The sequence below is a fragment of the Diachasma alloeum genome, unplaced genomic scaffold (assembly GCF_001412515.2).
Source record: "Diachasma alloeum isolate Michigan unplaced genomic scaffold, Dall2.0 Dall_scaffold_00185, whole genome shotgun sequence".
Taxonomy (NCBI): domain Eukaryota; kingdom Metazoa; phylum Arthropoda; class Insecta; order Hymenoptera; family Braconidae; genus Diachasma; species Diachasma alloeum.
Genome location: NW_021680351.1, coordinates 1,929,248 through 1,953,705, shown reverse-complemented (window position 1 = coordinate 1,953,705; position 24,458 = coordinate 1,929,248). Strand labels below are relative to the sequence as shown.

General features: G+C 37.1%; 5 protein-coding genes across 5 annotated transcripts; 2 read left to right on the top strand and 3 right to left on the bottom strand.

The window, feature by feature from the left end:
• The first annotated feature begins 896 nt into the window (after positions 1–896).
• On the top strand, positions 897–8,139 carry LOC107048101 (methylcrotonoyl-CoA carboxylase subunit alpha, mitochondrial). Its single transcript, XM_015271082.2, has 9 exons — positions 897–1,046; positions 1,105–1,174; positions 1,617–2,001; positions 4,038–4,372; positions 5,094–5,390; positions 5,730–5,939; positions 6,254–6,748; positions 7,308–7,493; positions 7,586–8,139. Exons 1-9 carry the CDS (start codon positions 1,012–1,014, stop codon positions 7,715–7,717), a joined length of 2,145 nt encoding a protein of 714 aa, XP_015126568.1. The 5' UTR covers positions 897–1,011; the 3' UTR covers positions 7,718–8,139.
• LOC107048103 (2-amino-3-ketobutyrate coenzyme A ligase, mitochondrial) lies at positions 7,806–12,532 on the bottom strand. Its single transcript, XM_015271084.2, has 6 exons — positions 12,461–12,532; positions 11,032–11,383; positions 10,190–10,476; positions 9,667–9,873; positions 8,208–8,578; positions 7,806–8,090 (listed from the first exon to the last, which is right to left on the bottom strand). The coding sequence occupies exons 2-6, from the start codon at positions 11,251–11,253 to the stop codon at positions 7,936–7,938; spliced, it is 1,242 nt and encodes a 413-aa protein (XP_015126570.1). The 5' UTR covers positions 11,254–11,383; positions 12,461–12,532; the 3' UTR covers positions 7,806–7,935.
• An 89-nt stretch (positions 12,533–12,621) lies between these two features.
• LOC107048102 (acetylcholine receptor subunit beta-like 2) lies at positions 12,622–18,669 on the top strand. The gene is made up of 8 exons (XM_015271083.1): positions 12,622–12,833; positions 13,810–13,970; positions 14,102–14,146; positions 14,236–14,345; positions 14,970–15,435; positions 16,406–16,737; positions 17,227–17,470; positions 18,377–18,669. Exons 1-8 carry the CDS (start codon positions 12,773–12,775, stop codon positions 18,605–18,607), a joined length of 1,650 nt encoding a protein of 549 aa, XP_015126569.1. The 5' UTR covers positions 12,622–12,772; the 3' UTR covers positions 18,608–18,669.
• A 588-nt stretch (positions 18,670–19,257) lies between these two features.
• Positions 19,258–23,675, bottom strand: LOC107048106 (ubiquitin-40S ribosomal protein S27a). The gene is made up of 3 exons (XM_015271087.2): positions 23,576–23,675; positions 19,988–20,315; positions 19,258–19,475 (listed from the first exon to the last, which is right to left on the bottom strand). The coding sequence occupies exons 2-3, from the start codon at positions 20,306–20,308 to the stop codon at positions 19,326–19,328; spliced, it is 471 nt and encodes a 156-aa protein (XP_015126573.1). The 5' UTR covers positions 20,309–20,315; positions 23,576–23,675; the 3' UTR covers positions 19,258–19,325.
• On the bottom strand, positions 20,823–22,422 carry LOC107048105 (ribosome biogenesis protein NSA2 homolog). Its single transcript, XM_015271086.2, has 2 exons — positions 22,229–22,422; positions 20,823–21,696 (listed from the first exon to the last, which is right to left on the bottom strand). The coding sequence occupies exon 2, from the start codon at positions 21,674–21,676 to the stop codon at positions 20,897–20,899; it is 780 nt and encodes a 259-aa protein (XP_015126572.1). The 5' UTR covers positions 21,677–21,696; positions 22,229–22,422; the 3' UTR covers positions 20,823–20,896.
• Positions 23,676–24,458: the final 783 nt, after the last annotated feature.

Sequence of the window (24,458 nt, the reverse complement as noted above, 5' to 3'; positions counted from 1 at the left end):
TTACACAAATTGTGTCCTCGATAACGTTGAGTACCGTTATAAATGAACTTCACTTACTACAGCGTTAGTTATTTCAAGCCCCTTCAGCGGGGGTGTCCCCGTTCATAGACGCAACAGGCTATACGATATGATGTGAACTTTTCGACTCGACGCGCCAGAATGACGCGATGGTTACCGAGGTACGTTCAACGTACTTCATTTGAAATTCTACTGTCATCATCTTATTATCGCCAGATGTCGATAATACACTAGAAGTTCTTCTGAATGACTGAAAAAGGGGGGAAATATTGTCGTCGAAGAGACATCATCTCTCCCCTTTGCGGCTGTACGCCGCAAATGGATTATCTATTATAGATGAGACATCGCTTTGTTGCTATTGCGTTACAATGTGGAGTGTCTTATAGGCAGTGCCCTGTTGAGGAAAATTGCGAAGGGTTGCAGGAGAGCATTTTGTTGTGCCTTCGTTTCTCCCATACTATCGTGACATTTTTACTTCAATGCGAAGTTTTCTGCGGCATACACGGCAATGTATTTTCTTTCGCTCTGGCATTTTATTTGAAAAATAGATGAAAAATCGATGGATCTTCAATCTGTTACAGATGAGACGTCTGAGATGACAACTTCCTTTCAGCATGTCAACATCAGGAGTTCATGTGGTGAACTGAATTCATTGCATGTAGTGGACTGGCGCGTTCATTGACCGCTGGATCGTAATCGAGAGATTCGTCGATCGATCGATCATCAGTCGGTAAAACAGTTTATGAATGATACACACGATACACGCACGCACATTCATTATATCTTATCAAATTCCGAGAATTTTATGCAAACAAGTGCCCACATCGACCTATCACGATGGCTATTTCGTCATTTACATCGAATGTAAAAGAGTACAGTACATGTGGAATTAATCTGCCTATCAGATTGGACGTAAATTTTAAATTCATTGCGATGAAGTGATGGTTTTGAGATTTTTTATGTGATGAAATTGGTCTTGATCCGCTTCTCATCATGTTCCATCATCTCGGAAAAAGTCTGGCTAAGAGGTAAGAGGTTTCGGCGACTTTATCATTCATGAAGTGTTTTATTCACGCTCTTTTGTAGATATCACTTCAGCGGTCTGGGTGAGTGTGGATTTTCTTCTCACGTCTCACTCAGTCAGAGAATAAACAAGGTAAATTATTGCTGAGTTATATTCCATTGTTATTTTTTCGTTGTTCATTATTATCGTAATTTTTGGGGGCTTTATAAAATATAATTTAATTTTTTAACATAATTCATTGTTGTTTACGAAAATTGAGGAAATTTTTCATGATCATTATCTTCTAGAAATGTTTTTTGCAAAAAAATTGGAGAAAAGCTACCAAATTTTCAACTTATCCAAGTACTTTGACAATTTTTCCTCCAGTAAAATGCTTTTCTATTTTTGCAATCGAACATCAGAACTTTCATTTGAGCCCCATTTGACCCCAAGTTTCTGAACATTTTCCAATTTCTTATTTATTTATAAAACATTTTACAATTTCAATTATTCATTTATAAATAAAAAATGTGTACAATGTTTTCCTTTTCAATTAATTTGCGTGCATAATATTTGCGCCATTTACAACAAATAGGTGCTGATAGCCAATAGGGGAGAAATAGCTTGTCGAATTCAGAAAACCGCGAAGAAGCTCGGAGTGAAAACAGTAGCTGTATACAGCGATGCTGACGCGAAATCCATGCACGTAGACGCCGCCGATGAAGCTTACCACATCGGTCCACCAGCCTCAGCCCAGAGTTACCTGAGGCAGGATAAAATAATAAATGTCGCCAAGAAGGCAAAGTGCCAGGCGATCCATCCCGGATATGGATTCCTATCCGAGAATATGGAATTCGCGGATTTGTGTAGGAAAGAAAATATCATCTTCATTGGACCTCCAGCCACTGCCATTAGGGATATGGGGATTAAGAGCACATCTAAGGATATTATGAGTCGCGCTGGGGTCCCAATTATCACTGGTATTTACCACGAGAGCAAACAATAATTCATTCCTGAATTACTAGTATTTGTAGTATTATTAGTATTTGAAATACTAGAGTTTCGCCCCCTATGGAAATACGTGGGGGGGGGCTTGGCCCCCCCTTTACCTATTCCCGGGGGGCTTCGCCCCCTCTTTGTCTACCCGGGGGGGTTCGCCCCCTATTGGAATACCTGGGGGGCTTGGCCTCCCCTTCACTTATCCCTGGGAGGCTTCGCCCTCTCTTTGTCTACCCGGGGGGTTTCACCCCCTCTGTGTTTATGCGCTGAGGTCCCAATTATCACTGATATTTACCACGATAGCAAACAATAAGTCATTCCTGAATTACTAGTATTATTAGTATTTGAAATACTAGGGTTTCGCCCCCTATGGAAATACGTGGGGGGGGCTTGGCGCCCCCTTTACCTATTCCCGGGGGGCTTCGCCCCCTCTTTGTCTACCCGGGGGGTTTCGCCCCCTATTGGAATACCTGGGGGGCTTGGCCTCCCCTTCACTTATCCCTGGGGGGCTTCGCCCTCTCTTTGTCTACCCGGGGGGTTTCACCCCCTCTGTGTCTATGCGCTGAGGTCCCAATTATCACTGATATTTACCACGAGAGCAAACAATAATTCATTCCTGAATTACTAGTCTTTGTAGTATTATTAGTATTTGAAATAAAAACGTTTCGCCCCCTATTGGAATACGTGGGGGGCTTGGCCCCCCCCCTTTACCTATTCCCGGGGGGCTTCGTCCTTTCTTTGTGTACCCGGGGGGTTTCGCCCCCTATTGGAATACCTGGGGGGCTTGGCCCCCCTTCATTTATCCCTGGGGGACTTCGCCCTCTCTTTGTCTACCCGGGGGGTTTCACCCCCTCTTTGTCTATGCGCTGAGGTCCCAATTATCACTGGTATTTACCACGATAGCAAACAATCATTCATTCCTGAATTACTAGTATTTATAGTATTATTAGTATTTGAAATACTAGGGTTTCGCCCCCTATTGGAATACCGGGGGGGCTTGGCCCCCCTTCACCTACCCCCGGGTCCCTTCGCCCCCTCTTTGACTGCCCGGGGGATTTCGCCCCCTATTGGAATACATGGGAGGCTTGGCCCCCCTTGATCTATCCCCGGGGGGCTTCACCCCCTTTTGTCTATTCGGGGGGTTTCACCCCCTCTTTGTCTTTCCGGGGGATTTCACCCCCTCTTTGTCTACCCGGGGCCAGCTCTGGAATCCAGCTATGCTATGCTAAGGGGGCCCCGCCCCCTCTTCATCTACTGGCGGGGGGGCGGAGTAGATGAAACGGGGACGGAGCTACCGACTCCGGGGGCGGTCCCGTCTTTGCGCCTATCCCGAGGGGGCTTTGCCCCCTCTTTCTCTACCTCGGGGGGCTTCGCCCCCCACTGTTTTTTTTGCTATAAAAAAATATATTGTTGAAGCGAATTGGCTGGAAAATTCTATTATTATTATTATTATTATTATTATTATTATTATTATTATCGTTTATTGAGAAAGTTAGCACAGCTGGTAAATCTCTACCTTACAGAGTACGTCGTGTGTTTTGATATGTGCACATAACAATTCTAGAGTATTACAATACTTCGTTCCTTCGATTCTTCAATATAATTTTTCATTGCATTCAGCTTATTGAATTTCTATTGTACTTCCTATTATTTTTTGGCCGATTCTATTGAAAAATTCGACAGCTTATACGCGCATTATTTTCAATAGAAATGTACAACTTAGTCTATTGATATGTTTTCATTTTTTCATGAAAAGAGAGGAAAAATCGAGTGGAAAAAAATTGGAAAATTCATTTCACGAAATTTCTCTACAAATTGTCTCAATAGAAATCCTAGCCGTTTCTACAGTTTTTTGTCGTGTGTTCACACATTTTTTAATGACAATATCCTTCACTTCTGCTTTGATTCATCGAGATAATTGATTAACCAATTAATTAACGAATTAAGAAATTGATTAATTCATTATCAAGTGATAGGTCACCCTTCACAGATTAAAGAGAATCCTTTTTGTTATTAGGATATCATTCTGGTGATCAGTCAAACGAAACTCTCCTCGCAGAGGCCAAGAAGATCGGTTTTCCTCTCATGATAAAGGCAGTACGTGGTGGTGGAGGCAAGGGAATGAGAATAGCCAAGGATGAGAGGAGTTTCGTGGAGGCATTGGAGTCAGCGCGAACAGAAGCTCAGAAGGCATTTGGGGACTCTGATGTTCTGTTGGAGAAGTACGTGCAGAACCCGAGGCACGTGGAGGTGCAGATATTCGCTGATCAGCATGGCAATGCTGTCTATTTATTCGAGAGAGACTGCTCAGTGCAGAGGAGACACCAGAAGGTCATCGAGGAAGCCCCTGCGGTATCCATTCGCCTCTGACTTGATTTTATATATTTTTTTCTAATTTTTCCAATTCCTTGAAATTTTACTTTTTTGGAAATTGTGGTATTATTTCTTTAAAACGGGAATTCTGGGGGGAAAGTTTTTGGAGAGGAGTGAGCTGTGAATAAAAGATGTGTTACTTGATCATTTTCTTTCAAAATTAGTCGTTATCAACAGGTTTTATTGCTCAATGAGAAGAGAACAAAAGGATTCTTTCAAAATTTTAAACCTGACATTTTCGTTAATGATGCATTTATCTCAGAAACGAGCAGTTTCACGAGAAAATGACATAAGAGTTTTTTAGAGAGAATTAAATTTTGAACGAAACTTGTAATTTGATGTTTTCTCTTAGAACCACTCGTTATCGAGATATTCTAATGATAAATGATAAGGGAAAATCGGTTTGGTTCGAATTTCAAAATTTGAACTTTTGTTAAGTACGTAATTATCTTGAAAACGAGTGGTTCTACGAGAAAATGTCATAAAACTGTTTTTGTAGCTGACAAAATTTTCAACAACAAATGTTCTATGACATTTTCTCCTAAGACTTCTCATTACTACGATTTTTACGGATTTGAAAGGATGAAAAAAATCAACTTGTTAAATTTCTTCTGAAATTAATTGAATAACCGATAAAAATCCAATTGATAAAGAACATTGCAGAGATGAGATGAGTTAGGAGATTCGCCTCATGTTCCAGCCAGGACTGTCTGACAAAGTCAGAAGAGAAATAGGGGAAGCAGCAGTGAGAGCAGCCAAGGCAGTGGGCTACGTTGGTGCAGGCACTGTGGAATTCATCTACGACAGAAACGATCAAAGTTTCTACTTCATGGAGATGAATACTCGCCTGCAGGTCGAGCATCCTGTGACAGAAGCGATCACTGGACTCGATTTGGTTGAGTGGCAGCTCAATATCGCTGCTGGAGAGAAACTTCCACTCACTCAGGATCAGCTCAGCATCAATGGGCATGCTTTCGAAGCTAGAATTTATGCTGAGGTATTTCCAAATTCATGCATTCAATCGTGAAGAAGTTCTCAAGGAGAATAGAATAATTTTTTATTCGAATTTCAAAAATTCTTGAAGAAGAGAAGTCCAATTGTTAATAATTGGACTTTCCAAATTATAATAATATTTTTTTTTATTAATTTACTCGAATCAATAATAATAATAATAATAATAATAATAATCACAATCATCATCATCATCATCATCATTCTTAATTCGATTTTTTTAATATCTAAAATGTAGAAAATCTTTTACGTTTTCTGCATTAAAATGAATAAAAAATACAATTTTCCTCGATACATGAAAAATTGAGGTGAATTTCTTTTTAAGGATCCCAGGGGTGGATTTCTGCCACGAGCAGGTCCCCTTGTACACCTGAGTCCTCCAAAGACATCCGAAAATATTAGAGTGGAGACTGGAGTGAGGGAAGGCGACGAAGTTTCTGTTCATTATGATCCGATGATTGCTAAATTAGTTGTTTGGGGGAGCAATAGAGCTGAAGCACTGGACATATTACGGACGAAATTGTCAGAGTACAATGTAAGTGATTCAATGATAGTCAGTTTTAAAGGAAAGACATTAATTGAAATAAATAAATCTTCCTTAAATGAGTGATTATCTAAATTTCAAAAAAATAAGAAAATATTTTTTTAAAAATTCACACAAAATTAACTCCAAATTAATTATTTTTTTAAAACACAAATATAATTGATAATTAATCATTGATAATTAATAATTAATAATTAATAATTCATCGTTAATTATTAATAATTAATAATTCATCATTAATTATTAATAATTAATAATTCATCATTAATTATTAATCATTATCAAATAATTATTTATATTTTTAGATAGCTGGAGTAGAAACAAACGTAGAATTCGTAAAAGACCTGTGTCGTCACCCCAAGTTTCAAGCTGGTGACGTTCACACAGGCTTCATCGATGAGAATCTAGACTCATTATTCCCCAGACTCCAGCCGCCAAGTGCTGTTCTCGCCCAGGGAGTTCTCGGATTAATCCTCTCCGAAGATTTGTCTGCCCTCAAGGCTGCCCTCGACACCAAGGACCCCTTCAGCCCCTTCAAGACAGAACTGGGGATGAGGTTGAACCACTCCCTGAAGAAGAGGTTCAAACTGAACTTTATGGGGGATGATTTCGTAGTTGATGTTAAGTATGAGCAGCCTGATGTCTACCTCATGAGGATCAATGACATTGGACCGTGGAGAAGGGTCGAGGGCCATTTGACACAGGGCGACGATGATCTTGTGCTCAGGAGTGTTGTCGAGGGGGTGAAAACAAAATCCTGTATCTGCAGATTTAACGATGAACTTCATGTCTTCACGAATGTAATTATTTCCTTTTTGGTTTTATTTATTCGACATTTTTCGTTCAAGTTTTTGAAAATATTCGGTTATTGGGATTTGGTCAGTCGGTTTCGAAATTTGAAATGAAATAGTTTTACTGGTCTATTTTACTATTCGATAATTTTGATGATTATGAAGAATAGAAATTTATTCGAATGAAATTTCTCTCGTTTAAAATAATTTCAATAATAATAATTAATAATAATTTTAATAGAATATTAAAATATTATTAATTATTATTAATTCGAATATTCAAATACAATTTTACAGTCGTTTAATGACTTGAAAGCTGATTAAAATTGGAAATTTTTTATTAATTATTAATAATTAACTCACTGGAGGAAATTATTCAAATCAAGAACATCAATTTTATTTCCTTTCTAATTTTTTCTGGAGATTATACAGCCTTCATTCTCCCAGATTGCGAGATATTCAACAAATACTGACGTAGATTGGCTCATTTCATCGTTTCATTACTGAATTCATATTTTTTATCGATCAATTGACAAGATTTTACTTCAATATTCCACTGAAATAACAGGATCGAGCATGGAAATTCATCATACCACAGCCAGATTATATTAAAAAATTATCGAGTATAAGTGACGATTTAGCTGGTGTTGCTGTTTCACCAATGCCAGGTGTTGTAGACAAAATTTTAGTGTCGAAAGCTGATGTTGTGAGCAAAGGAGACCCTCTGGTTGTGATTGTTGCCATGAAAATGGAGGTAAACCCATGAAATTAATTGATCAATCGAATCCTTTTCTCAGAAAAATAAAGATCCAAGAATAATCTACGTATTCTTTAATATCGTTACAGCATTTAATTAGAGCACCATCCGCAGGAACTGTTGAAGAAATCTTGTGTTCAGTGGGAAGTACCGTAGGAAAAGATCGTCTGCTCGTGAAAATATCAGAAATTGAAGAAAAAAATAGCAACAATGATTCATAAATTTTAAATTCCATAGGACTAACTACAGCAATAGAATTTATATTTTATCATTGTAAAAATTTCATTATTTTTCATTTTTGCAATTTATTTCTTTATATTTACAATCGAAATGTCACCCAGAGAAGATTCGTGAATCTGTGAAATAATTGTGATTTGTGAACTGTTGAAATAATTCGTTTGAAAAATGAAGGGAAGAGTTTTGTATTTGAATCCTGCGATTAAATGACGTTCAGTTCTTTTCCAATTTCAGTGAATGCATTGACAGCTCTGTCAATATCCTCTCTCGTGTGGACTGCACTCAATTGCACACGAATCCTAGCTTTTCCTTTGGGCACAACTGGATAACTGAAGCCAATCACATAAATTCCTCTTTCTAAATCAGAAAAAAACCACAATAAACGCACGAACTAATTATTATTAAATTGAAAATCAGTTGAGACATCAACAATTTATTGAAAAAAAATATGTGAGGAGTGAAATAATAAAATACCCAGCATCTTGTCAGCAAAATCAGACGCCAATTTTGCATCCCCAATCATCACAGGACTGATTGGATGATTCTCTCCACTGATGACGAATCCTGCTGCGGTCATGGCTGACCTGAACCGTTGGGTGTTCTCCTTCAACTGGTCCAGGAGTTCTGAATTATTCATGATTAGCTCAAGGGCCTTCATCCCCGAGGCAACGACTGGGGGTGGGAGCGAGTTGGAGAACAAATAGGGACGACTTCTCTGGCGCAGCAAGTCCACCAGAGCCTTGGAGCTCGTTGTGTATCCACCAGCTGCTCCCCCCAGGGCCTTCCCCAGGGTAGAGTTTATTATGTCCACTTGCCCGAGGTGGTCAAAGTACTCCTCAGTCCCTCTGGATTTTTTTAGGATTTATTTTTGTGGAGAAATTGATTTTTTTCAGACTTCGGCAGAATCGTAATTTTTAATTCCAGTTAATTTTTGAATAAGCCCATTGTTGATTTTACTCAACAATGTTTTGATTATAATAATTAAAAATAATAATATTAATTTTAATTAACCATCAATTTAAATTTTCAAATTTCAAGGAAGATAAGGAAAAACTAATTAAGTTTACTCAGAAAAACTGAATTACATATAAAGTGAGTATAAACTGAATTAATTATTGTCGTTTACAATAATTAATTGTAAGATGCATCTTCTCATAATATTACTAAAGTAATGATTGATGCAGATTTTTTAGAAAAGCCGAGCGAATTCGGTAGGAAACTATTTATTTTTGTACGCGTTTAGAGAAACATTTTTTTAGTCAATCACATTCTTCACGAAGAGGCTTTTGCCATTTTTTCGGAGGAATTACTCAATTTGAACATTACGAGATTTGAAGAAGTTTTGTTGTTTGTTGATAATTGTTGAATTATCCTGGCAACAAGGGGTTCTATCGAAAAATGTCAGAAGAAATTTTATGTGGGAAATTTAATTTCCCATAGAAAAGATCTTATGACATTTTCTTCTCCAACTACTCCTCATCAAGATAATTACGAAAATTATAAGGGCTGTTTCATCGCTTCGATTTCGGGGGCAATCCACATAATCACGAAATAATCTCGGTATCGAGTGATTGTATTGAAAAATGTGAAAAAACAGTTTTTGTTGGAAATTTCATGAGGTACAAAAAAGTCGGATAATGTTTTTTTCTAAAATCACTCGTTATCGAGATAATCGGGCTTCGATCAAAGTTCTTTTTCATCACTTGTGGGTAAAGTGAAATTTTACGCACGCTCCGCGTAACGAATAGAAATTTATTATTCGCATTAGTACTCCTAATGATAATAAAAAATTTATAAACAAGTTAATGAAAAGAAGTTGATAAAAAATTTTTTTTTGCTTGAATCGCGTCAAATAGTCGTTTTTCGGTTTTTACATTGCCCCACTCTCCCCTACTATTTCGAAATTAACAATTATTTCGTTTTAGGCCGTTACCTTCCAGTTCTCCCGAAGAATCCAGTTGCATGACAGTCATCTACGAAGGTAATAGCATCGTATTTCTTAGCTAATTTAATGATTTCTGGAAGAGGCGCTATATTTCCGTCCATGGAAAAAATTCCGTCAGTCGCTATCACCCGCATTCTGCAGGATTTACTCTCCTCGAGCTTTGACTCTAGATCTTTCATATCTCTGTGTTTATATCTGTGATAAAATCGTCCCTCACAATGAGAAAAAAGCCAAAACATAACGAAAAGAAGAAGAATAAAAAGAACCTTGAAATGAAATTTCAAATAAAAATAGACGAGAAATTGTTTAAAAAATCTGAAATCAGGAAAAAAAATAAAAATAATCATTTGTTGATATGCCATCAATGAATTAAATTATTTGAACGAATCAGATCGTACTTAGAAATTTAATTAGAACTCTTGAAGATGAAAATGTAAAATTCTTAAAATCAATCTCAAGATTTTGAGATATTCTAATTGTAATTATCGGCTAAATCTTTTTTTTATTTTACCTGAATTTTTTCGCTTTGCATAAGCGAATTCCATCGATGATCGAGGCGTGATTCAACTCATCACTGATAACAGCGTCCTCCGGGGTCGTGAGAATTTCAAACAATCCGGCATTAGCATCGAAACAAGAGGCGTAAACAATTGCATCCTCGCGTTCATGAAACTCCGCTATTTTTCTCTCCAAATCCCGATGAATGTCCTGAGTTCCGCAGATGAATCTCACGGAGCTTAGACCCGCGCCGTACTTATCCAGGGCGGATTTCGCTGCTGCTACGATTTCTCTGTTATTCTAACACGCACAAAAAAAATTAATAGAAAAACCTATCGAATTCGTTACAAAATTCTATTGAATTTCTATCAAACTTTCTGTTAGTTTTCGGCTGATTCTATTCACATGTTCAGTCGAAAACATTTAATAGAAAAAGTCAACAGAGTTCGATTTTTCTATATGACTTATTCTTTTCATATATTTTCTATAGAATTTGCTCGACTCAAATTTTCAAATTTTTTTTCATCCTATTTTTATTTTCTTCTCATCAAGAAAATCAAACGAAAAAACAGAAAATTTGATATTTTTGAGCGCGAAGCGCGCGCCCTGTTCTCGTAGGTTTAAAAAACGTCTGATTTTCAAGCCATTATTATAAAATATCAGCTTTTCTGTGCAATTTTTTAAATAAAAAATGTCCAATAGAAAATTTTTGCTATTTAAAAAAATATCTGTTGAGTTTTTTCATGCACCTTTTTTCTATTGAGACATTACCTACAGGAATTCCTCGAAATGAATTTTCTGGGTCCAACTAGGAATAACTAGAAGTATTTATTTATCGAATTATCGTTCAATTACCGCCAGTCCCAGATAATTATTGGCGCAAAAATTGAGCACTTCCTGTCCGCTCGTCAACGAAATTTCGGTTCTCTGAGGAGACGTTATGACCCTCTCATTTTTCCAGGTGCCAGCTGCTTTTATTCCGTTCAATTCGGACACTAGTATCTCCGGGAGGGAACTAAATTGCGATATCAACCGATTTTTGCGCTGGATAATGAGCCTCGAATTTATGTGGAACATATTTTGACGTCTCGTTTGTTGACTCCAGAGGTTCGGAACTGATAGAACAACTACAGACGGCGGACACTAGACATCATCAGGTAGAAACCGGTTTGGCCTTGAAATATGTATCGGTGGGGGACTTTCAATCCTAGAATATTACCGGTTTGTTTGGGATTATTTATATTCGATCGTTTTGGAAATAGAACTGTCAATTCATTTAGCTCTAAAAATAATTATTAAAAATTCAAAAATACAATTTTACGAAATTTCACGAGTACCCATGTGGTTAATAAATAAAATTCTAGTTTTTGAGATGTTTTAATGACGAATAAGAATATTTCTCAATATTTTTTTATATTTTTTTTTTCATTTTTTTTTATTCATTTTTTTTTCATAGAAAAAAATTTATTTCCAATTCGTTCTGTTTTGAATTCAAACAATATTGCAGATGAAACATTTTAAATATTTCGATGAAAAAAATTATATTTGAAATTGTTTAATAAAATGTTTTGAAATAATTATATTTTATTATTTGGGATTATTTATATTCGATCGTTTCGGAAATAGAACTGTCAATTCATTTAGCTCTAAAAATAATTATTAAAAATTCAAAAATACAATTTTACGAAATTTCACGAGTAACCCATGTGGTTAATAAATAAAATTCTAGTTTTTGAGATGTTTTAATGACGAATAAGAATATTTCTCAATATTTTTTTATATTTTTTTTTTCATTTTTTTTTATTCATTTTTTTTTCATAGAAAAAAATTTATTTCCAATTCGTTCTGTTTTGAATTCAAACAATATTGCAGATGAAACATTTTAAATATTTCGATGAAAAAAATTATATTTGAAATTGTTTAATAAAATGTTTTGAAATAATTATATTTTATTATTTGGAATTCCATAGAAAAATTCATAATTTTTTCTTTATTATTATTATTATTATTATTATTACTATTATTGATCCATCGTTTTGAAAAAAAAAATGATGAATCGATTTTTTAATCCTTATTTTTATCATTTTTAAGATTCACGCGTAATTAGTGCACTTTTTAAATCTATTTTTATTGTGAAAAATAATTCTTTTCATTTCATATTAATGGAAATCGACGAATAGTTGAATGAAAATGGAAAAATTATTGTAATGTAGTTTTGCAAAAATTAAAAAATTAATATAAACAATTGGTTCAGCCAAAATAATGAATTTGGAATAACAATTACCATTTGATTTTCACTGAATATTGGTATAAAAATTTTTCAATGAATTTTCCCCGTCTCTGTTCAAAGAAGGGCGAGACACCTTTGCGTGCGCCGCTTATCGATTTACCCATTCGTAAATATACGGATGCTGTGGAAGCTCTTTCGCGCAGTACATACTCTGCAGTATGTAGTGACCACCGCAAAAGCTCATACCATAAATTTGCAGTGTGAGAATTGTTAAATAAACCACAAAGGCTCAAATAATAAATTCTAAAACGCAAAAACTTTTTATAACACGTATTTTTTTGTTTTTATAAATATATTGATATTACGATGCAGTGTGAACTCATAAATTTTATACTACTTACGATATTGTGGCAAACTGCCTCACAGGGTGAGTCCAACATCAAAACATTTTTTTCAAAGAATGAAAGGGGTGAAACAAAAAATTGAACAAAAGACGTTTGTTTATATTGGGATTATCTCAAAAACGATGCATTCTACGGAAAAATGTCACAAAATCTTTTTTGAAGCTGAGAAAATTCTCCATAAAAAATGTTTTGTCACATTTTCTCGTAAAATCACTTGCCATTGAGATATTAACGTAAAATTACTGATGACAGCAAATTCGAAATGTTTAAATGGCTATTTTCGTCACAAGGCCGACAAAAGCCTATTTTCGTGACAAACATAATTTTTCTTCACAATATCCCTAAATGATGTCTGACGGACACGAAGTGTCCGCAAAACGACGCTTTACGGACAGTGATGAAAAAGTTAATCTGAGAATTATCCCCAAAACCATGCATTCTACGGAAAAGTGTCACAAGATCTTTTTTGAAGCTGAGAAAATTCTCTATAAAAAATATTTTGTCACATTTTCTCGTAAAATCACTCGTCATTGAGATAATTAATCTTAAAGTTACCGATGACAGCAAATTCGAAATGTTTATTGCAGGAATAGTACCACGATAAAAATGGCTATTTTCGTGACAAGGCCGAAAAAAAATTTTCTGGTGAGTGTGAAGATTGCAAACCGAGGCGAAGCTGAAGAATGCCATCACACTAGTCAGAAAACTTGGTTTCAGCCGAGTGACGAACATAATTTTTTTTCACAATGTCCCTAAATGGCGTCTGACGGACACGAAGAGTCCGCAAAACGACGCTTTACGGACAGTGTGATGAAAAAGTTAATTTGAGAATTATCCCAAAAACCATACATTCTACGGAAAAATGTCACAAGATCTTTTTTGAAGCTGAGAAAATTCTCCATAAAAAATGTTTAGTCACATTTTCTCGTAAAATCACTCGTCATTGAGATAATTAATCTTGAAATTACTGATGATAGCACGTTCGAAATGTTCTTTCAGGAATAGGACCAGGACCAAAAATGTTCGAAGCTAATCCAGACACTAAGAGACTTTACGATGATCTACTATCAAATTACAATCGTTTAATTCGACCAGTCGCTAATAATACGCAGCCGTTGATCGTTTGGCTAGGGTTAAAGTTATCTCAACTCATAGAAATGGTAAATTCATAATAGTCTCCGTATCAAATAAAAATCTATAATTTTCTTGACATTAAGAATATGAATGTAGATAAAGAAAGAATGTAAATATCACGAAGCGATCCTCTAAAATTATGTAAATTATTTTGCAGAATTTAAAGAATCAAGTTATGACAACAAACGTTTGGGTGGAGCAGGTAAAATTTTTCTACCGAGCTCTTCATTTTTATTTTATTTATCAGAGTCATCGTTGTGGAGAAATTAATTTTATTTGTTTTTGTGACAGAAATGGTTCGATTACAAACTACAATGGAATCCGGACGAATACGGTGGTGTGAAAATGCTGTATGTTCCTTCAGAAAATATCTGGCTGCCAGATATTGTTTTATATAATAAGTAAGTACTGTTGTTTATTTCGTTCATTTATTCATTTTTCCATTTTTTAAAATATATTTAAAAAAGATTTATGAAATGAAAAAAATCAAGTCGTTGAGGGTCAACCAACCCTTACGATTATCAAATGACCCTTTCCGATCCCTGTGATCCCTTAGGCCACTTGACCCTTAACATTAAACTTTCTTAAAGGTTGTTTGACCCTCAAGACCAATTGACCCTCAACTGCACACGTCCTTAAGGATCGTTTGACCTCAAAACTAGTTGCGGGTCAAACGGTTTTGAGGGTCAAATGACCTTTAAGGACGTCTGGAGTTGAGGGTGAAACTATTTTGAGGGTCAAACGACCCTTGAAGACGAGTATAATTAAGGGTCAACTGAATCTTTTTGATTTCTTGACCCTCGAAACCATTTGACCTTCAACCAAAACACCATTAAGGGTCATTTGACCCTCGAAACCATTTGGCCTTCAACCTAAACGCCATTAAGAGTCATTTGACCCTCAACTAAATCAATGAAAAAGTTTCCCAGTTGGACCCCTGAGAGCGTTTGACCCTAATTTTCGCTCTCCACTCGTCCACTTTGACATTTTTTTCAAGATTTAACAATTTTCCAATTAAATTCCAGCGCCGATGGTAATTACGAAGTAACCCTTATGACAAAGGCGACAGTGACGTGGGAGGGTGAGGTCTACTGGAAGCCCCCGGCGATCTACAAGTCATCATGCGAGATAAACGTCGAGTACTTCCCCTTCGACGAGCAGTCCTGCCTCATGAAGTTCGGATCCTGGACTTACAATGGAGCCCAAGTCGATTTGAGGCATATGTTGCAGGCGAGTGGGAACAATCTGGTGGAGAAGGGAATTGATCTCAGTGATTTTTACATGTCCGTGGAGTGGGACATCCTGGAGGTGCCGGCAGCGAGAAATGAGGAGTATTACCCTTGCTGCACTGAACCCTATACCGATGTCACGTTTAATATTACTATGCGGAGGAAAACACTGTTTTATACGGTTAATTTGATTATTCCCTGTGTGGGGATCACTTTTCTGACGGTTCTGGTGTTTTATCTGCCGAGTGATTCCGGTGAAAAGGTTTGTTCCATTGATAGGGACTGGGCTAAAGGGAAATGGGAGAAGAAACGAATATTTGGTGCGATTTAGGGGTTTTTTAAATTTTTAAGTGAGGGTCAAATGGTTATGAGGGTTAAGTGACTCGTGATACCATTTGACCCTCAACACCCAATGCCTTTAAGGGTCATTTGACCCTTAGGACCATTTGACCTTTAATTTCAAGTTCTTGCTGTTTCATTCCCAAAAGTAGTTGACCCTCAAGTACAAACTTTCTTAAGATTCGTTTGACCCTCAACTCCAAATTTTTTTAAGGGTCGTTTTCCCCTCACGGGTTTTTCAAACTTCAGGATCATTTGATCCTCAACTCCGAGGGTCCTTAATGGTTTTTTGGCCCTTAACTTCAAATGCTCCTTGAAGGTTAATTGACCCTCAAAATCACTAGACCCTTAATTAAAAACGCCCTTAAGGTTTGTTTGGTCATTAAGCTCATTTGACCCTCAACTCCAAACTGTTTCAAGGATCGTTTGACCCACGAGCCCATTTGATCCTGAACTTCAAACTTTCCTCAACTTCAAACAAATTCACTTGACCCTCAACTACAAACGCTTTTAAGGATCTTTTGACCCTCAACTATACGTCCTCAGGGGTCTTTAAAACGTCAGAATCATTGATCCTCAATTCCGAGGGTCCTTAAGGGTTGTTTGGCCTTCAACAAAATCATTTGACCATTAAGTCTAAACGTTTTAAGACTCATTTGACCCTCAACTCCAAACTTTTGAAGGATCGTTTGACCCACAAGTCCATTCGATCCTCAACTTCCAACGTTCGTAAGGATTGTTTCACCTTCAACATCACTTGATCCTCAACTGAAAACGCTTTTAAGGGTCTTTTGACCCTCAACTCCAAATGCCTTTAAGGGTTGTTTGACCCTCAATTAATAGTCAACTTGAAACACGCTTTACCAATTGATTATCGATGTAATTTCTTTCAGGTTTCATTGTGTTCATCAATTCTACTGTCTCTCACAGTGTTCTTCCTCCTACTTGCCGAAATTATCCCACCGACATCACTAGCCATACCACTACTCGGAAAATACCTACTCTTCACCATGATCCTAGTGACTCTATCGATCTGGATAACAGTTGTCGTGTTGAATGTGCATTTTCGATCACCCTCGACGCATTTCATGTCCCACTGGGTTCGTGTCGTGTTTCTCAGTTGGATGCCACATTTACTGATGATACGCAGGACTCCTTATTCAACGCCTGAGTACAGTGACATGTTCTTGGAGACTGGGTATTCCAATGAAATTGCTGATTACAGGTGACTCGCACAGAATTTGATACTTGATTTTTTTCCGATTTGCCAATTTTTATCGTTTTTGAAATTTCGTCGAGTTTTTTGAAAATTTTAAACCAAAATTTTTGTAATTAGAAAGAATGTCCATTTTTTGAGAAATCACGTTTTCACAAAAAAATTTGAAATTCAGAAATTTTTCGAGAAAATTCAAATAATTTCCAAAAAACTATTTATTTCTATTAAAAAATCCAAATCAAGAAGCAATTTTTTTAAAGATTTTTTTTTCATTCTTTCAGAATGTCCATTTTTTTAAGTTTCTTAAATTTGAAGGAATTTTCCGAGAATTCATGATTTCACAAAAAAAATTGAAATTCAGAAATCGTTCGTGAAAATTCAGATCATTTCCCAAAAACTAATTATTTCTATTGAAAAATAAATGATCCAATCAAATGACATTTTTTTTCAAGGAATTTTTTTAATTTCACATTGAAGAAAAAAATATAATTTTTTCAGTTACGGAGACAGTGTAAGCGAGTACACATCAGACTTGAAGGAGAATCCGGACGAGTTTGACAGAGTGACCCTGGCATACAAGAACATGGAGGACGACAATGGCCACCACCACCACGACCGTGTCTCATCGGATCACGAGCACGACAACATTCTCCTGAGGCACGCATCCCCGGACGTTATTTCCGCCCTGAAAGGCGTATGTTTCATCGCGCAGCACATCAAAGATGCTGACAAGGATAACGAGGTGAGTGCCACCAACAGCCTTTCAAAGCCCCATGACTCCAGATCAGTCGAGTGAAAGTCGCCACCTATTTTCATTTCCAGGATTTTTTGATAACGAATTATAAAAGTCCTTGAGGATCATTTGAACTTGAGGATCATTTGACCCCCAAGTCCAAGGGTCTTCAAAGGTCGTTTGACTCTCAAAATGTATTGAACCGCAATTGCCAAAGTTCCTTAAGGGTCATTTGACCCTTAAAATCACTTGACCTTCAACTCCAAACGTTTCTAAGGGTCTGTTGGCCCTTAAGAAAGTTCCTTAAGGGTCATTTGACCTTCAAAATCACTTGACCCTCAATTCCAAAGGCCCTTGAGGCTCGATTAATCCTCAAGGCCCTTTGGCCCTCCCCGCCAAAGGTCCTTCAGGGTCGTTTAACCCTCAAAATCACTTGACCTTCACCTCCAAAGGTCGCTAAGGGTAGTTTAACCCTCATTGAGGGTCTCTAGGGCCTCAAAATCATTTGATCTATAACTCCAAAAATCCTTAAGGGTCCCTTGACCCTCAACTCTAAAGCTCCTTAAGGGTCTTTTGGCCCTTAAAATCCGTTGAACTTTACCTCCAAAGATCCTCAAGGGTCATTTGACCCTCAAAATCACTTGACTTTAACTCCAAAAACTCCTTAAGGGTCTTTAGACCCCCTAAATCATTTAACCTTCACCTCCAAAGATCCTCAAGGGTCATTTGACCCTCAAAATCACTTGACCTTCATCTCCAAATGATCTTTCGGCTCGTTTAATCCTCAAAACTGAGTGAAATTCGAAATTTTTTTCTTTTCAAAATTTTTTTCAGAATCTCAAAAATAAACAGACTCGTCCAAATTGAATCGTTTGTTTACAGAATATTGAGTCTTGAAAAGAATAATTTTTTCAGGTAATAGAGGATTGGAAATTCGCTGCAATGGTTTTAGACAAATTTTTCCTCTACCTGTTCACACTGGCCTGTACCGGTGGCACTATTGGAATAATCTTCCAAGCACCAAGTCTCTACGACACTCGACCCTCACTCGACGAACAACGAACACCGGGAATACCCATACCTGGTGGACGAGACATGCGAACATTCGGTGTCAATGATCTCGACATAATTTTCCATGAAACATGAGAATATTTATCAATTTTATAATTGTTTTCAATAATAATTTACCTCAATAAAATCCACGTTGCGACCCCTCGATCGAAGAAGTGATTTTCGTGTCATTTATTTTATTAATTACCTAATCAAATTAATTAAAAAATTTGATTAATTTAGTTAAGTGGTGAACGCAGAGAGTGCGCTTGGACTTTTCTGCTTGCGGTGCATTTCTCTCAAAAAGAAGAGGGTTTAGAGCAAAATATCATAAGAGATTTTTTGTGGAGTATAAAATTTCCAAGAAGAAGTGTTCTATCACATTTTGCTCTAACCCCATTCATTGCAGAGATAATTCTGAATTTCATAGAATATAAAAAGTTACCTGTTTAAAATTTTTAATGAAACTGTTTCTCAAATTCTTTAATTGAAATTTTTTGTGTAAAAGAGTATCCAACAGAAAAATCGGTTGAATTTCCCTCTAAAGTCGCCCATCATCACGACAATTCCATAAACTTCCATAAACTAATAAGAAGAAGTAATTCCATAAACTGAGAAGAAAAAAAAATTGACTTGTTTTTTTCTCTGTAAATTTTCCACTTCTTTAGACCAAATTCATCCTTTCCCATTAAAATTATCCTCAAAAAAATGGCATCTGGTATTCAAGTAGAAAACAAAAGTAAAAATCAGTTGGAAGTAATATTTTAATGTGTACTGTTCACCGTACAATGAGCCTTCATAACAAATCATACATTTACTTGTCTTCGGGCTTGTTGAAGACGAGTGTGTAGCCACATTTGCCGCAGTAGTGACGATCTTCCATGGCTGCCATGAAGACACCTGCACCGCACTGCTCAGATGGGCACTCTCGTCTCAAACGATGGATTTTTCCATTCTCATCGACCTTAAACAAAACAAATTATTTCATCATCAAATTCTTCGTTTTGTGAAAAATTGATTTCTGAAGTTTTCTAAATATTCTCATATTTTTCCTCTTCAGTTAGTTTTATTCATTTCAATTAGCCACCAATTCTTCATATAAAATTGATGATCGTCATTTTTCACTTGAAGAACTTTTAAAAATAATTTTGTTGTTGTTTACTTGAAAAATTCTTTAACTCAAACTTTGAAACAGGAAAAACTTATTTCGGGATCAGTTTTTGGTGCATATCTCGGGAACTAACGGGGATAGCGAAATTCTTGTCAGGATATTTTTTGTAGCTTTTGAAGTTCTCTACAAAAAAGGTCATGACGAAAATTTCGCTATCCCCTTCAGATTCGCTGATATTCTCAAAAAACTGATGTGAAAAAAATGAAATAAATTTTTCCTGCTTTATCATCACTTCATTGATGATTTTTTTTTGTTATTGGGAGTTTTTTTTCAATTGTTATCATGGGGGGGAGGGGATGCCATACCTTGTAGAATTTGAGGACAGCAAGCTTGACCTTCTTCTTCTTGTGCTTGATCTTCTTTGGTGTTGAGTAATTCTTCTTCTTGCGTTTCTTGGCACCACCACGTAATCTGAGTACCAAGTGAAGTGTCGATTCCTTCTGAATGTTGTAATCAGACAGGGTGCGTCCATCCTCGAGCTGTTTACCAGCGAAAATCAGCCTCTGCTGGTCTGGGGGAATGCCCTCCTTGTCCTGAATTTTGGCTTTGACATTCTCGATTGTGTCAGAAGCCTCCACCTCGAGGGTGATGGTCTTCCCAGTTAGGGTTTTTACGAAGATCTGCATGTTGGAACTGGAATCGAAAAGAAAAACCAAAATTTATTGTCAAAATCCTTCAAAATTGACTCCAATTTTCGAAGAAAATGTCAAGAGTTATGAACAAATTTCAAATAACCAACAAGTTTGTTTGAAATTTGCAAATGATTTTTTTTAATTTCAAGATTTAACAAAACATTTTGAAGAAGTCAGATTTCCACCTTTTGAAATATTTTTCGACAATTGACAATGAGGAAAACCCCTTCAAAATTCAGTAATTTAAAAAAAAAATTTTTACATTTCAGTAAATATTAATATTTTTTACTCAGCACACAACCAATAAGTTTCCACAGCTTGTCACCCAAAAAAAGGAAATCTCAATAACTGTCGAATAATCCTGATGACGAGTAGATTTGCCAAAAAATGTCCAAAGCCGTTATCTGTTGAAAATTTCCTCCTCCAGAGAAAAGCTCTATCGCCACTTCCCCCCAATTCCCAAACTTATCAAAACTGGCAGCCAAAGATACAAAAAAAATCCAAAACGTCACCTTAAAAAATCATCTCTTTATTCCCTCATCCCCCCACTAATTACAAACTCAAACTCCACAAGCCTCATGTCTAAACCAGCAAAACCGCATTGATACAGCCATCATTCTCCGGATTATTCGTAACCTGCGCAAACTTCCCCCAGACGACCTTCCCCGACTGCGTCACCAGACCCAACTCCGAGATGTTGACCTCGATGACAGTGCCCTTAGTAATGACCCCCAGTGACGTATACATCGCCGAGCTCGGATTCTTCTTCACTCCAATAATCGGTAGGCAGAATGTGGCCTTCAGCTCGGGATGTGTGACATGTGCCTTCTTGAACCTCAACGCCATGGGCCTGATGAACCTCTCGAACTTGGGTGGCTTCCTGGTGAAGTTCTCCCCGACGTACGTCACCTTCGTGACCATTCTCTTCCACGACTTCCGCCTCGACTTCCCAGTCTTGACGACCTTGAAGACCTCAGACTCCGATTGCGCCTTGACCTTGGGTATGGGCACGTCCCACTTCCCGGCCTTCTCCTTCCTCTTCTGCTTGATCATGTTCGAGAGGACCTTGGAGCGCTGTGTGACGTCGCGATCCAGGAGATAGACGGGGAGAGCGCCCTCAGGGGCCGCCTCGTTCTTCTCCTTGACCTTCTTCTCCTCGTGGGCCTTGATCTTCTTCTTCATCTGGATCTTCTCGTTTCGCCTCTCTTTGTTGAAGATCTTGGCTTTGATGCCCCGCAGGCTGCGGGCCATCTGGGCCCTCTTGTGGGGCTCACGCGCCTCTCGTTTGCGCTTACGCTCTTCATAGTCGAGTCTGCGACCGTAGAGCTTACGGTGACGCTCGATGTACTCGTTCTGTGGCATTTTGCGGGCTCTCGCGGGGTCTGGAACGACAAGAGACCAGGGGGAAATATAGAGAATGCTGTAAGGGGCTTTGGCTCTTCTGCACTGAGAGAAAAACACGTCAAACGAGTATTGGTTGGGCCAACAAAATCGCTAGTTGAAAATTGACAAAAAATAATTTGTTTGGGTCGAATTTGAAAGTCTCAAACATGAATAATTGCTCTGCTTTCGATAGCAACGAAATATCTGGCTCAAGAGGCAATTTATCAACGAATATTTTATCCCTAAGTTACAAGATTGCTGTCGTATCATTATTATTGTTTCATTTAAGGGTTCATTTGCTGTCTGTGATTATTAGACAGCCGAAACGAAAAACTACTATCCCTTGTTTCATACAAAATAAAGATTTTGCGACAAAAATTTTTCATTCCGGCTCACTCTCTGCATGTTTGGCACAAAAATCCTTTATTGATAATTTTTTTAAAACTATTTTCTTGGCACAAATAAGACTTGTTTGAGAACTTTGTCGTTTTTCTCTCAGTGTAGGGTGGGTGATGACCAAAGTCAACTTACCTCATTCGTTATATTTCGAATTGGACTCGAATCTCGATCTCGAATATCTCGCCGGGAGACATGAGGACAAGGGGCTCGTCACGTCGAAGGAATTTCTTTAGTACGGTATTTCTTCGTGGCTCTTCTAGCTTTTTCAGCTCGATTAGGGGAGGTTGGGGTAAAATGGACACTTTTGACTTTTTCTTAAATATTAGTGACGGGTTGACATGTTGATCAAATTTAATCATTTTCTTTTCAATATAAAGAACAATTCTTTCCCTTTGAGATGAGCCTAAACTGAGCTCTACTGTTACATTTGTTTCTGAGTTATGAATAATTTTTAAAAAGTCTAGTGTCCATTTTACCCTACCCTCCCCTAGTCAGAGCTATTCTGGCGTCATTTGGCTAATGACAGCGGTGAATGACGTAAGTTAACTTTTAGTTTGGGGAATTCACAGTTTCACTCTTTTGGAACCAGATATATTGCGCGTTACACTGTTAAAAATTTTTGTAGAATTTCATTACCACTGGAATTTCAAGGAATTTCGTCATTGAAAATTCAGAGTTTCGTGGAAAAATAAAAAAAAACTGTAAATTTCAGTTGCATTTTTGCCTGAAAGTGAATAGAAAACTAGAAAATTCCGGTAAATATATTTTTGAATTTTCGGGACAGTGACACTGAATGCGATTTAGGGGGGAAAATCATGAAATTTCAGATTTCACTGCAAATTCAATGTAATTTGGCACTGAATATTCATATTAAATTGGAAATTCAAGTAAATCTCGTCTTTATGCTGATTTCAGAAAAATGAAAGAGCAATTTTTGCTGGAACTCCAAAAACGACATTTTTCCTCAAAATCCCAGAAATTCATTAAAATCATTTTTTAAATCCCCAACAATGTCGCATTGTTTATTTACAACTGATGAATTGTTAAGAAGAAAAAAGACAATTTCAGTGTCAATTCATCATGTCGCGTGGTGACACCACTGACAAAATAACCTCAAAACCTCCCCTCTCAAGCCTCTCAAGCCACGAGATAAATAACGAACCCCTAATGAGCCAAAAAAACCGCAATTTTCAAATTAAAAAAATCGCCAAATAAAAAATTAACAGATTCCCTTAAAATCTGTCTTCTAACCGCGACAAAAAATGACGTAAAAATCCACAAACGTAGTAGAAACGTGGCGTCCGACCGTCCTTACAAGTCCTTGAAAAAACCCTTCGAAATTTCGAAAAAAAATCCATGAAATCCTTGTCAACGAATCGCTGAACAAAAATCCTCTCTGATCCTCCCCAAAAGCCCTCTCAGCCCGCCCCAAAATCCTTCGAAATTCCCAAAAAACACTGTAACAAAATTTTTCCTTACCTCCAGTCACACCATGCGGCAGCGAAAAGATCGTCCACGAACTCCACAAGCAGCAGATCGCCTCCTCCACTTCCTCCTCCCACTTTTTCTCCCGAATGCTTCAACTTCTCCCCAGACTTCGCCACCAACATCCGGTCGCCTGTTGAAAACCCCCCTTATGTCTGTTGACATTTTTTTTTCAAAAATTAAGGGTTTACTAAACAGACGGACAAAATGAATAAATAAATTAACAATTGGATAAATTAACAATAAGTGGAAAATTGTTTTTTTCTTCATATATCGTAGCTACTTTTACTGATGAATTAGCCCCTCAGAAAATCAAAACCCCTGAAGCCTCTCAATTCAAAAAATTTCCACAAAAAAATGCAAAAAATTCTACTATGTTCATTTTAATTTTCTTCTTCGATTAATCCATATTTTCGGTTCAGAATAGATTCAATCTCATTTTTAGAAACAACTGATTTCAATTATTGGAAAAAAAAACATTCTCCAAAATCCCATTTTGTCTCAACTTTATCCTATTTTAATTTGCACTCGCTCCAAGAAATTCCCCTAGAACCCCCCAACAATCTAAACCCTCCACAAGACCCCCTATCAAAAATCAACCCCTCTAAAACCTCTCATTTCAACAATTTCGGCCCAAAAAAAAAAAATCTCCCATCTCCCTCTTCAATGCTCTCCTTCGATTAATCCACATTTCCAGTTCAAAATAGATCCAATCCTATTTTCAGAAACAACTAATTTCAATTATTGAAAAAAAAGTCTCCAAAATCACATTTTATCTCAACTTTACCCTATTTTAATTTTCCCTCCAGAATCCCTCCCCTGCCCCGCCCCTCCCATTCCATGCGCGTCCGCCAATCAATTCCCCTAGAACCCCATC

What these genes read in the sequence shown, in the direction of transcription:
- LOC107048106 (XM_015271087.2), bottom strand. Translation starts at nt 20,308, where the DNA reads ATGCAGATCTTCGTAAAAACCCTAACTGGGAAGACCATCACCCTCGAG. An exon ending in CTGTCCTCAAATTCTACAAG is followed by an intron (nt 19,476 to 19,987) that starts GTATGGCATCCC and finishes GTTTTGTTTAAG; the next exon opens with GTCGATGAGAATGGAAAAAT.
- LOC107048101 (XM_015271082.2), top strand. Translation starts at nt 1,012, where the DNA reads ATGTTCCATCATCTCGGAAAAAGTCTGGCTAAGAG. An exon ending in GGAAAAAGTCTGGCTAAGAG is followed by an intron (nt 1,047 to 1,104) that starts GTAAGAGGTTTC and finishes GCTCTTTTGTAG; the next exon opens with ATATCACTTCAGCGGTCTGG. An exon ending in TCATCGAGGAAGCCCCTGCG is followed by an intron (nt 4,373 to 5,093) that starts GTATCCATTCGC and finishes CTCATGTTCCAG; the next exon opens with CCAGGACTGTCTGACAAAGT.
- LOC107048103 (XM_015271084.2), bottom strand. Translation starts at nt 11,253, where the DNA reads ATGTTCCACATAAATTCGAGGCTCATTATCCAGCGCAAAAATCGGTTG. An exon ending in ATAATTATCTGGGACTGGCG is followed by an intron (nt 10,477 to 11,031) that starts GTAATTGAACGA and finishes TGTGCGTGTTAG; the next exon opens with AATAACAGAGAAATCGTAGC. An exon ending in TTCTTCGGGAGAACTGGAAG is followed by an intron (nt 8,579 to 9,666) that starts GTAACGGCCTAA and finishes AAAAAAATCCAG; the next exon opens with AGGGACTGAGGAGTACTTTG.
- LOC107048102 (XM_015271083.1), top strand. Translation starts at nt 12,773, where the DNA reads ATGCAGTGTGAACTCATAAATTTTATACTACTTACGATATTGTGGCAA. An exon ending in TATCTCAACTCATAGAAATG is followed by an intron (nt 13,971 to 14,101) that starts GTAAATTCATAA and finishes ATTATTTTGCAG; the next exon opens with AATTTAAAGAATCAAGTTAT. An exon ending in ATGCTGACAAGGATAACGAG is followed by an intron (nt 17,471 to 18,376) that starts GTGAGTGCCACC and finishes TAATTTTTTCAG; the next exon opens with GTAATAGAGGATTGGAAATT.
- LOC107048105 (XM_015271086.2), bottom strand. Translation starts at nt 21,676, where the DNA reads ATGCCACAGAACGAGTACATCGAGCGTCACCGTAAGCTCTACGGTCGC.